Source organism: Babylonia areolata, chromosome 5 (genome assembly GCF_041734735.1).
Source record: "Babylonia areolata isolate BAREFJ2019XMU chromosome 5, ASM4173473v1, whole genome shotgun sequence".
Classification (NCBI taxonomy): Eukaryota; Metazoa; Mollusca; class Gastropoda; order Neogastropoda; family Buccinidae; genus Babylonia; species Babylonia areolata.
In genome coordinates, this window is record NC_134880.1 from 4,528,603 (window position 1) to 4,546,094 (window position 17,492).

Genomic DNA, 17,492 nt, shown 5'->3' on the forward strand with positions numbered 1-17,492 from the left:
AGACCACCCTAACACCACCTTCAAGGCAAAAAAGAAGCAGGCCCAGTAATGGGTGCGGGAGGACAGTGAAACCTGCGACACCTGCCCGGATTAGACAACACCACTGTTGTCCACCTGCAGGCCCAGCTGTCTACACTGACAGCTGAAGTCAGCAGCTTGCGACAACAACAGCTTCAGTCCCCAATGCCAGCTACACCAGCTCCAAAACGACTCAGGCGGCGATGGAGTTGCCACAGCACCACACGTAATGCTGTGGTCCCACAGGTGTTCCTACCTGTAGTCAGCCCCAGACAGCAGCGGTGCAGCCTAAAACCACCACCTGCTGTCGTGCCCACTGACCCAACCCCACTGCACTGCCAGTACAGCAAGGCGTCAGACACTGACACTGACATTAGTGACAATGACAGTGAGGTGTGGCTGCTAAGGCCCAGGCCAAAACCCGGCCAGGGCCTCCATCATGCCAGCTGCACCAGAGCCACCTCCACTACCAGCTCCTACCCCTAGGTGAAACTGAAACAGTGCTATTATATTATTTAACATTCCTGTTCATGCTATAATTCTGTTTTCATTTCAGATACTTGTGCATAATTCATGTTTTATAGGCTTGGGTTGTTGGTTCGGGTTTTTATTTTTTTTATTTTTTTTATTTTTTATTCCTCTTCTTGCTTAACGTGTGATCTTGTCACATGGTTTAAGCAATGCAAAGTATGTCTGCTTTCCACCTTCATATTTCATAAATCTTTTTGGACACTTGCTCTACATCAAACTGTTCAAAGTTGAGTTAGGATGCATTAGACTAAGTTCAAACCCATAACTTAATCTGGCTAATGCCACTTTGATTGTAGAGGCAGGGTATTGTTCCTGAGAATCTTGCAGTCATTCAAAATTTTGTTTTGCTTTGTATCAGGCCAATCATCTGCCTTTACCTGCTCTCTGATTCTTGGTTGATGCTCATAAAAGTCTGCTCAGAAGAATTACTTTTAATTAACCATCGCGGACGATGGATTTCAAAAGATGGGGGTAGATGTAGCCAAGTGCTCAGCTGGCTACGTTTACTGCTTCACACACAAGCCATAGCAGATGCTTTTTTCGCATCTAACCTGCCGGTCTTCAATAACTCACTCATAATGCGTGATGCCATCTGAAATTTGAATGAAAGCCTATTCTACTTCACTGTCCTCCCATCTTTCTTTTCTTCTTTTTCTTCTTTACTTCTCATAATATTGTAATAAAACAATAGCAAAACTCTTTGTGACTGGCCTCTATATGTCTTTGTCCCATGCACGGATCTTTTCTATCCTTTCATCTTCATACTCTTTAATTCAGTAAATCAGTAATTCTTTTGTAACCCCTTTATAATATCACCACTCGGTCTACGGCTGCAAAACATATAGTCTGTTCATCTAAGATGATGTTATTAGACTGTTTTTGTTTGTTTTGTTGTTTTTCCCTTTTTTTTTTTTTACCTCTCTTCAAAACAGTGCTCTCTTTTCCATCAAATGCACCTACGAGCTAAAACACATTTTTTATTAATTAACCTATTATGAATTCCTGTATGGCTTTAAACAATTGTTCATTGATTTTCATGGGTCCCATTGAAATGATCCATGATATTTTCTTTGGCAAGGAAAAGACATTTGTTGCATGCATAAAATCAGTTTTGTTCAGTTTTTAGTACCGTTCTTTGATGTTTGTTGGTTTTTAGACCAACCACAATACTGGAAAATCTGCTGTTAAAATGATGTGTGCATATGTAAATTAAACTCGAAAATGTCTAAGACTGAAACAAAGTATGTTCACATAATTCCTAATATGTTAATAAGTATTGCACACTAGTTTATATACGATGGAAATCCAGTACTACGATCAGTTGAAAACGTGCACTGTTCACGTACTGACAAGGGCATACATGTCAAAATTTGTATTTGCTGTTTGCGTTATTCCTGTAGGAATGTAGGTAAACAGACCAGTATGTATGTTATGAATACAAGTCACAACACTTTTACACTGACCTGATTTAGAAATTGTTTTGTTGTGAGTCATTTGAATGCTCTGTTGTCAGTCTCAGAAGACCTTAACACTCTCCTTTGAAAGAAAACCTGGGCGTCGAAAAAAAAAAAGTATTTAATTATCTATATAATTTCAAATGTACTCTCCTTGTCATTCTTAAACAGATTTCGTGATAAAGTATTATGTGGTTTGTTATTGTTTATTTTTGTCCGTGTTGTTGTTTGTGTTTTGTGTTGTCATTTGTTTTCTTTCTGTTTTATATAAAAATAAAAAAAAAGTTCTGTTGAAAGCTTGAATTCAATGTATAAATCACCGAACAGTTCTGGAGATTCTTAGCACTGACACCAAGTTGTTTTCGTCTCCCAAAACTTGCTCTCTACTGCCCATGTCTTTAACAGCCGTTATTCTTCCTCTTATTCGGAGAAAGGGGGTAGGTGGTAAGGTTGGGGAGTGTCGGGTAACTAGCGACAGTCAGTACCATCCCAGCTGAAGCTTCTCTACCCAACTACCTTTGCCTGCGGAGATTCATCAAACGAGGTCGTGTTCCCAACAGACAGCGTCCTCTGCCTGACATTTTCGAAACCTGATTCGGACAGTCTGCTAGCATGAAGCCACATCTTGTTTATTGTCTCCAACCATCGAACACGAGAGACGCTTGTTTCTCGGTGTTATGAAAGTCTTGTGAAACGAGACTGGAAAAAAACACACCCCAAAACACGAAAACTTAACAACCCCCCCCTCCCCCCAAAAAACAAAAAACAACAAACAAAAAAATGCTGGGGCAAATATCCTCAGAGAATGTGTTCCAAAATGACGCTGATGAATGTTTTTCTTGATAATGATAAACCATGGGTGACTGGTCACCCATGAAGTCTGGCACGGTATAGTAAGCTAAACGCCTATATAAATGCCATGGGTGACTGGTCACCCAGAAGGTACTCCATGTGAGTTTGAACACGAGACACGACGAAGGTTGATAATAATGTGACGTCATGTAGGCTTATATTTGATGAAATGCCGTGATTCAGTGTAGAAAATCAACCGAGTTTAATTAACGAATGGTTAGAACACGTTTCGGGTCATTTCCCCGATGACTACTCGTGATGACTGACTTGGAAAATGGAGAGCACAAAGCTTTTGATGCTGTGAAAGTTCCTTGTCATTTATCACGGGCAGAGATCGGTGACATCGGCTGTGCTTTAGGAATAATGCAATGCAATGTATTGTAATGTAATGTGATGTATCAGTTTCACAGTCACTTTTAGTACCAAAGAATCATCCAAGCGTGCAGTCTGATCCATACACACTGAACTGTCTCTGTCTTACTGACTGACTGCACTTACTTGTTGTTTACATTTTTTGTGTTTGACCAAGCATTCTCTACGAGAGCTCTCTCTCTCTCTCTCTCTCTCTCTCTCTCTCTCTCTCTCTCTCTCTCTGATATCATAATTATCATTCGTCACAACCAATGGAAAACCCAATCCAATCCATTCTTTAACATTAATTTTTTTTTGTTTGCCAATGACCGGTCGTCAGCCTGTCCTTGGCAGACCTGCTGGCGCTGACGTCAATGGCAGTGCGCTACATGAGCAAGACCCTGACTTACGTCATCAGTCCCGCCTGGGCCTACAACGTGTGGCTGACGTCATTGATCCGCTACCGCCTGCTGTACGTCTCTGCAGGTTTCCTGCTGGTGACCAACCTCATCTCCATCGTCATCGCCGTGGACCGGTGGGTGTGCGTCACGTGGCCTCTGCGTGCTGCTCGCCTGCCGAGTGCCCGTCAGACCGGGCTGGTCATCCTTGTCGTCAGCTTCTTGGTTTTCGGAGGTGAAGAGATTTTTTCTTTTAATGAAAAAAAAGAGGAAAAGATATATATATATATATATATATATATATATATATATATATATATATATATATATATATATATACTTATGTAGCGCCTATCTTCAGTCAGAGACCGACCTCTATACTTATGTAGCGCCTTTCTACAGCCAAAGACCAAACTCTGTGTATGATAGTCAGTCGTGTCCGACTTAATGACCATCAGAACAGCAGAAGAGACAACTGCTGTCCCAACTGTCTGGGCTATAAATTGATTACAGGGGAGAGTGTCTTGCCCAAGTTACATCCCCACTCTCTCGGCCAAGAATGTTTGAGGACAGCTGGCATTGGGGATGGTTCCCAAGGCTGCAGCACTAAGAGCCACAGCAATCTTGCCTCCTAGTTTGAGATTCATAGTCCTTGACTGACTGATTGACGTGGATACTTATATATCGCCTATCCTCGATCAGAGACCAAGCTCTAAGCGCTTACATACACGGGGACATTTGCACCACAGGCTGCCTACCTGGGTAGAGCCGACTGACGGCTGCCACTGGGCGCTCATCATTCGTTTCCTGTGTCATTCAATCAGATTTCAAACGCACACACATACACACTCAGACAGACATGTAACATTTTACGTGTATGACCGTTTTTTGTTGTTGTTTTTTGGTTGTTTTTTTTATTTACCCCGCCATGTAGGCAGCCATACTCCGTTTTCGGGTGTGTACATGCTGGGTATATTCTTGTTTCCATAACCCACCGAACGCTGACATGGATTACAGGATCTTTAACGTGCGTATTTGATCTTCTGCGTGCGCATACACACGAAGGGGGTTGAGGCACTAGCAGGTCTGCACATATGTTGACCTGGGAGATCGTAAAAATCTCCACCCTTTACCCACCAGGTGCACCGAGATTCGAACCCAGGACCCTCAGATTGAAAGTCCAGCGCTTTAATCATTCGGCTATTGCACCCTTCACAAAAGACTAAGCTGTAAATGACTTCCCATTGCAATGGAAAAACCATTGATCATACAGCTCTCACTTTGCTGTTGGCCAAGCTCTAAGCGCTTTACAAACGCAGAGTCATTTGCACAACAGGCTGCCAGCCGACGGCTGCCTTAATCAAAGCACTCACCATTCGAAGATTTTCAATTCCATTTAGTTTGGTTTGGTGTTAAGCACCAGCCTGGTGGTGATGCACACGACTAGGAAGCTAATTTCCACGGGTTGGGAGTCCCATAGTTTCAGTTTCAAGAAAGTGTCAAAGCGTGCGGACTGGTCCATATACGCTACACCGCATCTGCTGTTTAAAAGGAAAGAAGAGAAAGAGCATATGCCTGATCTTCGATTAACCCAATGCACTGGTTAGGTCTTGAGAGCTCACCCAAGGGGTTGCGTAAAATGTTAACATGAAATGTAACAGAATAATTAAACAAAATAGACAAATAAGTAAATACTTTGAATATGATGAGAAGAAGGTGAAAAGATGTTCAGTTCAGTTTAGTTCGGTATGGATAGTGTGAAGCGTTGGCCTGGTTGTCATGTGCCTGACTACAAAGTGATTATCCATGAGTCCGAGTCCTCCATACTGACCGGGATGTTTACCCTTCTCCCTCCATTATAGACCTGAGTGGTGGTCTGGATGCTAGTCATTCGGATTAGACGATAGATACGAATCCATGTTGTATTCATTCCTTCAAACTGAAATCTTTTGATATACCTCACTGAGTTCGCAACACACACACACACACAACACACACACACACACACACACACACACACACACACACACACACACACACACACACACACACACACACACGAAGAAAAAATGAATGAAAAGAAGAAGAAGAGGCAGATTTTTATCTTTTACCTTCATATACTTTTTGCCCATTATCTTTCTATGTGAAGTGTGTTTGACAATTGTGTCTATCACAATTTGTGGCATACAAATTTCACAACAGTTACATTTTCTGTTGACATGGACCCAGTATGTAGCACTAAAATGTGATATGATCTCCTGGTCCTATTGACCGATGTCTGTGATATTCGGTGATGACCTATGTGAATACTGTTATCTACATGTTTAATGTTAGTTGTTTATTTCAGAACTTTCTGATCATCACTGAATGTATTTCTCACATCTCCCAACAGGCAATCAGTTTCTAGCGTTCAAATACGACGTGACGTGTGCGTACGTAAGAGGCGTGAAAACAAGACCCTTGCTTTACGCCATTCCTTCCAAGCTTTACCAGGACAATCCCATCCTGATGGATACTCTTGACGCCTTTGTCTTTTCCTCCCTCGTTCCCTCCCTCTCTCTCATCCTGACAACAGCCGCCACGTCGCTCACTGCCCTCAAACTGAAACGTGCCACCACGTGGAGAAATGACGCGGCAAGAGGTGGCGGTACTGACGTCATCAACCGGAAGGAGAAAGCGGTGACGTACATGCTGATCATCATATCCTGTGTCTATATCGCCTGCGTCAGTCCTCGTGTGCTGAGAGCGTGGTGTCGTTTCTTCATCCCCGAGTTCCGGGCGTGGGGTAAATGGTGCAGTCTGGTGTTGGTGACGGAGGCAGTCATGAACGCTTTGCTGTGTGTCAACTCTGCCATCAATTTCTTTGTCTATTACACCATGGGGTCTCGCTTCAGGGCCACGTTGCATCAGCTGATGACTCGCTCCAGATCCAAACTTTCAGGCAGTCAGAACTCCAGTGTGGCGGGCACACGTCAAACAAAGATCACTCAGAACGATGAGTAGCAGACACACAAAGTCGAGTGCAATGATTCAAGATGAATTTGTCAGAATTCGTACACAGTACGTTTGTCATTGTGATCATGTACAAATCTAGATGCAACATGTTTGAAAGAATGTTGTTTGTTTGTTTGCGTTTTGATATGATATTAAGTTTATATATATATATATATATATATATATATATTTTTTTTTTTTTTTTTTTTTAATCAATAAATCACGCACACATATTTGTTGCCCAAGTTGTGATGATGGATTCAAGTTGTCTGAGCTGGTAGTGTGAGTGTACGTCACATGATGTCGTTATTCTGACGTGTGAGAAAGACCGATCGAGAGAGAGATGTCATACAATGTCCCGGGACCATAAGGTGAGCAGTGGTGACTGCTGCTGACGGCTACTGACCACTAATGGAGTGATGGCCTAGTGGTAACGCGTCCGCCTAGGAAGAGAGAAAATCTGAGCGCGCTGGTTCGAATCACGGCTCAGCCGCCGATATTTTCTCCCCCTCCACTAGACCTTGAGTGATGGTCTGGACGATAGTCATTCGGATGAGAGGATAAACCGAGGTCCCGTGTGCAGCATGTACTTAGCGCACGTAAAAGAACCCACGGCAACAAAAGGGTTGTTCCTTGCAAAATTCTGTAGAAAAATCTACTTCGATGGGAAAAATAAAACTGCAGGCAGGAAAAAAAATATATATGGGTGGCACTGTGGTATAGCGACGCGCTCTCCCTGGGGAGAGTAGCCCGAATTCCACACAGAGAAATCTGTTGTGATAAAAAGAAATACAAATGCACTACCAGCCGTTCGTTTCAGACTGAGTTTGATTTATGTGAGGGAGGCGTGACTACTGGGCGTGAAGGGATAATGCTATAGGCTGGAACACCTGTGGTTGATGGGCAGCGTGGTTCAGTGAAACGTAAGGTGGCCGGTGAGGCGCTGAGTTGCTGCATATATATATATTTGTGCAGGTATGATTTGTTGTGTTGCATTCGTGCAATACTGGCAGACATTCGCGTGGCAGAATAAGTGTGCAGAATTAGACCCCATCCTGTCCTACTATGACCTTTCACCCCCATCCCGCACCAATCCTACGCCTGGTATAATCTGACCACCATAAGCTGTACACAAACAGTACAAAAAGGAATGCAGACCACATGTTTTCCTCCAGAGATCAAAGGAGTAGGATTACTGCCAGTGATAACCGCAGAGATCGCCGTAACTCACACCTATATCTTGATAAGTGCTTCAACTGCAATGCCACCCAAGCAAACTATCAACACCATGCGTAACATCAACGACCAATTCTTTGCATGTTTCATTATTAATTTTCATCAATTTTTGATACTCTGACCATTAATGATTTATTATCATTTTATAACCCATAAATTCATTTACTACATTGTTTTTGCATAAATCAGTATGCTGTAATTACCAAAGTTTCTCGTTGTCATAGAAACAACAACACACACACAAAATGATACATTTCCTTGCAGATTACTGCCCTTTGCTATAATAAGCAAGATTCAGTTTCACCTACCTATATTCCAATAATATTCAACAATCAGCTGACTCATACCTGTCCCTTGCCACCTCACTCTCCTTCAGTCTCTCATATGTGTTTATCATTCTGAGTTAGTAATCCTCATGTGGAATTCTTCATCAGATTCAGAACGCAATCTGTTCAATTTTGAAATCAGCATCCTATTGCCTATAGATTGCCTTTCTGTTTCTCTCTGTCCATCTAATTCATCCTCAAAATCAGAATGTACATGTTTAGTCCTCAGGCAGCTTCCTATCATCCACAGAATTGAACGAATCTAATAATCAGTGACTTGGAAAAATACATCACACACACACACACACACACACACACACACGTACACACGCACGCACGCACGCACGCACACTTTTCATGAACATTATGTATACTCAGTAGTGTGTGTGTGTGTGTGTGTGATAGATAGATAAAATTAATAGGAGTCAACTCAATATTCCCCCTGTTTTAAAATTCAGATTCAGAATGCAGTCTGTTCAATTTTGAGGACAACATCCTATTGCATATACGCTCTCAGAATGTCTCTCTCTGTCCATCTAATTCATCATGTTCTCAAAATCAGAATGAAATGATTATGTTTAGTCTGTAGAACAGCTCCCCGTCACTCCACAGGATTGAACGAATCTAAGAATTAGAGAGAGAGAGAGAGAGAGAGAGAGAGAGAGAGATACGGATACGGATACGGATGATTTATTCATCAGGCCATAGCCCCTATGAAGGGGTACACAAACAACATTTGTTACGTCACATTTGTTTGAATAAACACGAGAAAACCAAAATCACATGAAATCACATGAAACACAGATACATTTGCAAAACACATTATGAGGTTACAATTTCTCTAAATTTAAACGCTTTGTGCAAGAAAATGGACAAATTCCATACATCATTTTGCCTTTTGGACGACATCAATAAGCACAACTTGAATGTACAAGGTTGTCGGAAATATCTGGCTGGAATATATCTTTCTCTTAACTCCTTAAGAGCCGAGCAGCTCAAAACAAAATGCACTTCGTCTTCTTTGTCTTTCTGGCATAATGGGCAAATCAAATCATTAACATCAAATTTACTGTATCTGTAACGAGAGAGAGAGAGAGAGAGAGAGAGAGAATCTATAGAAGATTCAGTTACATTCAACACACACACACACACACACACACACACACACACACATACAGTACACAGGACACATTTTCATGGACAGAAAACTGACGACGAGACAAACAAGCCAAAAGGAGTGAGGGTATAATATATATATATATATATATATATATATATATATATATATATATATATATATATATATATATATATATTGTGTGTGTGTGTGTGTGTCCGAGTCAGCCGGTGTGTGTGTGTATGTTGAATGTAACTGAATCTTCCATAGATTCTCTCTCTCTCTCTCTCTCTCTCTCTCTCTGTCTCTCTCTCTCTCTTTCTCACGCGCGCGCGCACTCAGTTTCAGTTTCAGTTGCTCAAGGAGGCGTCACTGCGTTCGGACAAACCATATACGCTACACCACATCTGCCAAGCAGATGCCTGACCAGCAGCGTAACCCAACGCGCTTAGTCAGGCCTTGAAAAAAACAAAACAAAACAAAAAAACAAAACAAAAAAAAACGCGCGTATGTAAGCGCGCACTCAGCACCACAGCGGTAAACCACAGGGTTGTAGAAATTCGACTCGTTTCCTGCAAGAAGATGCAACTCTTCCGAATGGAGATAATAAATGTTAGCCGCGCCAATCAAGACGACGAAAAGGGATCGCATGAGGAAACAGAAAGTTATTTTTGTTGAAGAAAGCGAAGTTTTAGAGCATGGCGAATTGAATGACTTGAGTTTTGAATAGTTGTAAAAGAGAGAACACTTTGTTTCATTATTTCCAGTTCAGTTGCTCATCAAGGTGAGAAAGCACTTGTGCTGACTGCTGGAATACGATCACGGAAAATAAAATATATAACACTTAAACAGTCGATACATTGAAAGTGACAGAAAAGTTGATACACAGAACATGAAACAGAACTTGATTAATTCGGCAGTATCCACATTTGTTTCTGGTACTTTTACAGTTAAAAAGACGAAGAAAAAATTGTAAATTGGTTAATAACATTGTAACATATATGCTCGACGTTTCTCCCCCTCCACTCTTTGACTGGCTTTCTTCGCGTCATTCGACAGGGGAAGAAATGTAGAGTCTGTGTGTGTAAAGATTATAATAATGTTATTTAAACGCATTTTACAAGTTTTCTGTCTTCGGAACTAAAGTGAATGGAAAGAACACAAAATGGCGATAATGGTCAACTGGTTGACCCTGGCACCATCCGGAAGAAGAAGAAATGTCGATATTGCCATTAATTTTGATAGACTTGGTGGGAGAATGCAAAAATCATTATTAACTCCAATTACTTTGTCACGTTTTTGGTGTAAAACAACCTGCACACCAAAATCAACAGTCAAGCAATGTGTTAAATTTAGAATGCATTAATGTTGACTTATATTAAACCCAAAATCATGACAATTAACACATTCACATATATGGGATAATCACAGAAGAATGACTAGACTTACAATATACTAAACTGTTAAATTAGAGTAAACCACACGTACAATGATCACAGCTGTAAAAATGCAATAATCACAGTTAAAGGTATAACATGATTAACATAGGCATTCTAATTAAATGTGGTGCTCAGTATGTTCAAAATAAAATGTAATGCTAATATCATGCATACATATATATTTCAGCATATTTTCTGTGGAATCACAAAATCACCAATCACAATTGCAGTTGAATTAATCTTGGAATAAAGCTGTATTTACTAAGTTAGTTCTGTTTGTTCTGGGCATTGAAGCATTTGCCTGAAAGTAAAACTAGAAGTTGATAATGATTTACCAGTGTGGCTGCTGTTGCTTGTTATACACATGGCTTTCTGTTCTACTCAGACATTGTTATTGTATATTTCATTTAAATTGCAGTGTCACACACTATAAGCTTGCTGCACACATTCGCGATCTTATTCAGCATATTCTTATTTTTTACAGCAAGACCTTTATACAAGTATATAAAAGAACAAAAACAAAACCAACCAAACAAACAAACAAAACAAAAACAAAAACAAACAAACAAAACCAGATTCAATAAAGCATCTGTAACATCTCTGGAATTCTTTAAAGTTACTCTGATGTTTCTGAGTTTCTGCAGACAATAGGTCAGTGTGAGACTGACAGTTTTTGTGTATAACATTTGTTATAGAATTAAAGTTCAGCTTATGATTAATAATAGTCCCTAGGTATTTATATTCAAACACTCTTTGAACAGGTCAGAGGGGATGGTTTCAGCAAAACAAAATTAGAAAAAAAGTGAAAAATATAGAGGGGTAAAGGTAGGAGGATGGTATAGGCTTATTAGATGATTTTTATTTTTTATATTTTTAGTAACATTGAAAGTGAAACTTGATAAACAAACTGATTATTTATCGGCAGTGTAGAATGAACCATACTTTACCGTGACCCACTGGTGCAGACTTCAGCAGGGGTCTGATTCCTGTCCTGTGTAGATACTACTCCAACAAGGCAGAGAAATCTGACATTTTATATAATCATGATGACAGGTGAGAACAGAACAAATGTATAGATTTATCAATCGTTCAAATTGTGACTGAATAACAAAAGACTGCAGTAACAAGTAGGCTGAGACTCGGAGATCAGAATCATAAATAAGGATCTGCTTGACAATAGAGTTTGGCGTATCAAACAACAAATATACTTGTACAGAACTTTACTTTGGTTAGACAAAGTGAAGGTACACAATCCCAAACCATTGCTGCTTGTGCAACCCATCAGCTTGCATCAGCATAGAACTCGAATTAATTAGGGAGTACAAGATCACAAGATAACTTATTGTCTTTGAAAGGAGATGCTTGGTGTGGTGGCACACAGTTAAATCCTATACAGTACAAATATAGAGGTACATAAGCCATTCAGCTGATTTGCATACACTCAAATGCACACAATCTTAGCTGCATCAAATATCCATGCGCCCGCCATCAGACTCCATTTCACACTCGTTATAAGAAATTACTAAAAACATGTAAAACGGCCTTCAAATATAAACAAGTAGGTTACAATAATGAATAAGCCCGTAAATCAAGGAGAGTTTATAATGTAAATGAATAATTAAATAATCAAATATATAAATAAATGACAATAATAATATTGATAATGATGATGATGATAATAATAACAACAACAGTAATAATGATAGTACTTTTACTACCACCACCACCACCACTACTACTAATGATAATAATAATGAGAGAAACAAGCAAGAAACATCCCAAGGGAGAAAGCTCAAAGTCCATTCATGTAAATTTACAACAACAGCTGCAGAAAATGTTAAACACAGGTAGCACTGCAAGTCACTCTGCTTCAGTGCTTGACATTTTCTGGTTCCAGAGACCAGGAGCAACATGGCTAAAGATAATGTGTTTATGTACCAATAAACGTATTTGAAAAATCAGTGTATGGACCCATGAATATATTTGAAATATAGACCGGGTCATAAATCCATTGATACACTATTCACCTTTTGTTATTGATATAATCTCAGGAGATTATAAGCTTACAAACTGTGTACTTCTGCACTCGGCTTTGCATAGATCTTAAAATTCACTTAAAATCCAGCATGAATCATTATACTGGCTAACTTTACTATCAAGAGGAAGTTGAAATGGAACACAGCATTGACTGCAGACTCGAAACCAGGATGACAGTCTGTTTTCAGTAACCAGTTTGATTTGTGCACTTGTGAGTTGTGTATATATACATGCAAATTATCGTTTGGTAATTACATGATCTTGTTTCAGAGCTGAAGCCATTTTCTACACGATGTCCAAGAGTGTTCAACAAATTGTGTTAAGGTTTGCCCAACATTATTTTATTGTGAACCTAAATTTGTGTCCATCAAATGACAATTTTGGTTGCCATTCGTACTTCATTCTCTTTTCATTGTGAATGTTGAAATCTTTACAGTAGGTGCTGTTACCATAACAATAGGTTAAGAAGTGAGAATGATGAGAAAATGATCATGTTTATGAATGTATGCATGTGTGTGTGTGTGTGTGTGTGTGTGTGGAGAGAGGAGAGACAGTGAGTTTGTGTGTGGGGGTGTATGTGTGTGTATGTGCATGTGTGTGCGTATGTGCATGTGTGTGTGTGTGTGTGTGTGACACTGGGAGTGAATTGTTTCGCAAATTTAAATATCAGAATGACATTAGCACTGTTTTTTTAAAACACCCTCTGTCCCAACATGCACACACACACATACACGTGCACACACACACACACATTCACATATTGATGCTACTGTAATTCTAGGTCTAGAGAGAGAGGGAACGCGCATGTATCTTACAAAAATAATGTCTTCAGGCTTCAGAGAGATGCAGAAAAGGAGCAGAGTATATTCTGGTACCGGCGAGCGATTGTGGAACTGGTGGACAACTTTCTGTTGGATCTTGATAATGGTGAGTAATTAACTTGAGAAACAGTGAAAATTTGTGTGACAGAAATAACAGTACATCATGTTTGTATTAAAGCAGGTGGGTTGTTTATTTTAACTCATCAAACCCTGCACCCGAGCAATGCTGTGATGTCTCATTAGAATGGTTTCCACATTCTTACATATGCATGAAACGCTGAGCAGTGCTGAGATGTAGAAATTTTCTCATTAGAATGGTTTCCACATTCTTACATATGCATGAAACACAAGCGAAGGGAACTAACTTCTATAGCACTTATAGTTGTGTGCACACCTATCAATTTTTGGGAAAGGTTGGTCAGTTTCAGTATATTTTCTGCATTTTTCCACATCATTGTGATAGGGAATCCTGCCAAGGCTATAAACTCCCTGGGGTTGATTCAGTTAACTTTTCATCATATGGTGGAATTTGGTTTTGGAAAGTTCACATGCAAATGCATAGGCATGTATGCACACATGCACGCATGCTTTCACACACACACAGACACGCACAAACACACGTGCGCATCAAACAATACACATTGAATTCATATTCTTGTAAAATTGTATGCTGTCTTGCACACATGTAAAAGTCCATCCAAACTATATAGCATTTCAAAAAACAAATAAAAAAACCCCAAAAAACAGAAACCCAACAAACCCTCTTTACCATGTATGTTGAAGCTGCACGGAACCTGGAGTCCCTGGGAAGTTCCAGCGAGTGTTTCAGCTCTGTTCAGCTGTGCGAGTTCTTTGTGGGGAGCAGTGCTGACATCTTCATGCAGGTCTTGGTACAAGGGGCTGACACTCCACCCCTCACGCAGTTCAAGAGCAAAGAACCCACATCGGAGGAGAACATTTCCATAGGTATGTCATGTATTTATGGCATGTTTTCTGGAGTTTGGCATTAATTGGTGAGACTGATCCTCATAGTTGTTTTAAGTAAGAGGTGGTATGGTCGTTAATGGTATGTATTGTTTGTTTAGGTGGCTGTGAATGGTCAGGTTTGGGACACTGATTCAGACTGATTCACTGTTTATGTGAGTGTATGTATGTGTGTGTGGTTGTGTGTGAGTGTATAGAAAGCTTTCAGTCAGAATTTTGCAAGCAAAAAAGTAAATTTAATCCAAAAAGTAAGATTTCATGAACGGTATTTGTTTATTTTACCAAATGGTCTATGTCAAGCAAGAAGGATAAACTTAACGCAGAAAAATCAGTTGATAGTAATTATACTTGTCTCAGTAATGAATATTCAAGAAAATGGTTGTTTGAAGTTTTATGTTTAATTACACATACTACACCATGACCCACTGATGCAAACACTGGCAGGGGTCTGATTCTCTCTCCTGTGCAAACTACTTCCCTGCTGAAGGGGAGAAAACTAAAGTATGTGCTGCTAGTTACCACCCCCCAGTATGCTTTGCTAAATAGATAAAGGATCAAATAGATAAACAAACAGACAAATAAATAGATACATAAAAAATGGATAAGTTAATAAATTGATGAATGATAAATGATTAATCAAATAAATGAATCTATTTTGCACAAAATGGCCCTAGTGGGTAATCTGTCTCGAAGTGACATTTGTGCTAGACCACCAGGTTAATTATATAACCTATCCTGATCACACTGAACAAGGGTTATTGATGAGTTATAAATCTTGGGGGTCCCAGGGACTCTCTTACAATAGTTCAAGGGGGTTCTAGACAGCCTTCAGAAGGTCACTGATGCTGCACATTCTCATCAGATCTTCTTCACATTCTCATCAAATCTTCATCACTGTGCACAAAGGAGTGCATGCCTTCTGGTCATGATCACTGAAGTTTCTGGGCCAAGGCGCTGTGAAGAGGAGTAACTTTCCTTTGCAGCAGACGAGACCACAATGTCAGACTGAAGCTCCAAAAGAGGATCTTCACTCATTTTTTATGTATTCCAAAAGAGGATCATCTCTCATTTTTTATGGTTTCCAAAAGAGTATCTTCACTCATTTTTTATGGTTTCCAAAACAGGATTTTCACTCATTTTTTAATGTGTTCTAAAACAGGATTTCCACTCATTTTTATGTGTTCCAAAACAGGATTTCACTCTTTTTTCAAGCGAGAAACTGAATTTTCACTCCATTATATATGTTCTAAAACAGGTTTTCACTCATTTTTATGTGTTTGTTCCAGAAGTGTTTTTTTTATAATGTCCCAGGGACCCGCTTATTGAACATGCATTGCATCCTTTCCATTTTCAAATCACCAGGGCACAGTCTTGCCTCTTGGGAACATTCTTGATCCTAAGCAAACTTAAGATTGCTCATGTAACCCTACTGATGGACGCATGTTAACTCTCTCCATACGAACAGCGAAAGAGACGATGTTAACAGCGTTTCACCCCAATTACCACCATCAAAATATTGCAAGCGGAAGGCTCTTATACTGAAGAGGTGAATGTTGACAAAAAATACCACAATTCTGACGACGGAAGCTAAAGGTTGGGTCATTGAGACACCCACTGGACATGCGAGGGGTCTGTGTAGAGGAGAAGAGGACTGGCCGTACTGAGTGAGTTAATGCGTTACCAGAAGCCCTGCTGTGCCTGTTTCAGCGTTTTGCACATGGCTGACCCACCGCTTCCTGAGGCTGCTGTCCAGTGCAGGGTGCAGCAGCCTCCACCCAGTGTGTCTTAAGGTGCTGGTCCACATGCTCCAGACGGCCAAAGTGCGCTCCACACACATCTTCCGTCGCTTCCTGTCCCAGCTTGTGCGCTGCTCAGCAGGTACAGAGTGCTTCTCATGTCGTGCTTTGATCCATCGACAGTGTGTTGCTTGTTGTGTCAGTTTGTGGCTTGTTGTGAGTCAGTTTGTGGCTTGTTGACAGTCAGTTTGTGGCTTGTTGTGAGTTACTTTTAGCTTGTTGTGAGTTAAGACAGTTTTTGGTTTGTTGAGAGTCGAACAGTTTGTGGTTTATCGTGAGTCAGTTGTTGTGAGTTAAGACAGTTTGTGGTTTGTGGAGAGTCATGTAGTTTTTGGCCTGTTGTGAATCAGTTAGTGATTGTTGTGAGTCAAACTGTTTATGGTTTGTTGTAAGTCAGTTTGTGGCTTGATATGAGTCAAACAGTTTGTGGTTTGTTGCGAGTCAGTTTGTGGTTTGTTGCGAGTCAGTCAGTGGTTTGTTGTGAGTCAGTGGCTTGTTGTGAGCCAATATGTGGTTTGTTGTGAGTCAAGCACTTTGTCGTTTGTTGAGAGTCAGGTAACAGGTTATTGTGAGTCCGTTTGTGGCTTGCTGAGAGTGAAACAGTTTGTGGTTTGTTATGAGTCAATTTTTGGCTTGTTGTGAATCCGTTTGTGGTTTGTTGAGAATGAAACAGTTGGTGGTGTTGTTGTGAGTCAGTCTGTGCTTGTTTTGAGTCAAACAGATAGTGGCTTCTTGTGGGTCAAACAGTTTTTAGCCTGTTGTGAGTCAGTTTGTGGTTTGTACTGAGGCGCTTTGTGGCTTGTTGTGAGTGAAACAGTTTGTGGTTTGTTGTGAGTCAGTTTGTGGCTTGTTGTGAGTCAGTTTGGGCCTGTTGTGGGTCAGTTTGGGCTGTTGTGAGTGTATTTGTGTCTTGTTGAGAGTGAAACAGTTTGTGGTTTGTTGTGATTTTGTGGCTTGTTGTGAGTTTTCGCGGCCTGTTGTGAGTCCCTCTGTGGTTTGTTGAGAGTGAAACAGTTTGTGGTGTTGTTGTGTGTTGGTTTATAGCTTGTGAGTCAGTTTGTAGTTTGTTATGAGTTTGTGTCTTGTTGGTCAGTGTTTTTTGCCTGTTGTCAGTCAGTCTGTGGCTTGTTGAGAGTCA

The 17,492-nt window shown here is 40.3% G+C and overlaps 1 protein-coding gene across 2 annotated transcripts in view; it reads left to right on the forward strand.

Moving 5' to 3' along the window:
• Positions 1-6,277: 6,277 nt before the first annotated feature.
• The window catches only part of LOC143281882 (serine/threonine-protein kinase ATR-like), a 153,259-nt gene continuing 142,044 nt past the window's right edge, over positions 6,278-17,492 (forward strand). Inside the window, exons 1-5 of one of the 2 annotated variants that reach the window (XM_076587156.1) lie at positions 6,278-6,664; positions 13,024-13,077; positions 13,586-13,680; positions 14,358-14,540; positions 16,266-16,436. In XM_076587156.1, coding sequence (XP_076443271.1) covers positions 6,600-6,664; positions 13,024-13,077; positions 13,586-13,680; positions 14,358-14,540; positions 16,266-16,436 — 568 coding nt within the window. In that variant the 5' untranslated portion in view covers positions 6,278-6,599. Of the gene's footprint in view, positions 6,665-9,918; positions 10,062-13,023; positions 13,078-13,585; positions 13,681-14,357; positions 14,541-16,265; positions 16,437-17,492 lie in introns of those variants that run through there. The other variant, XM_076587157.1, reaches the window with a different exon arrangement.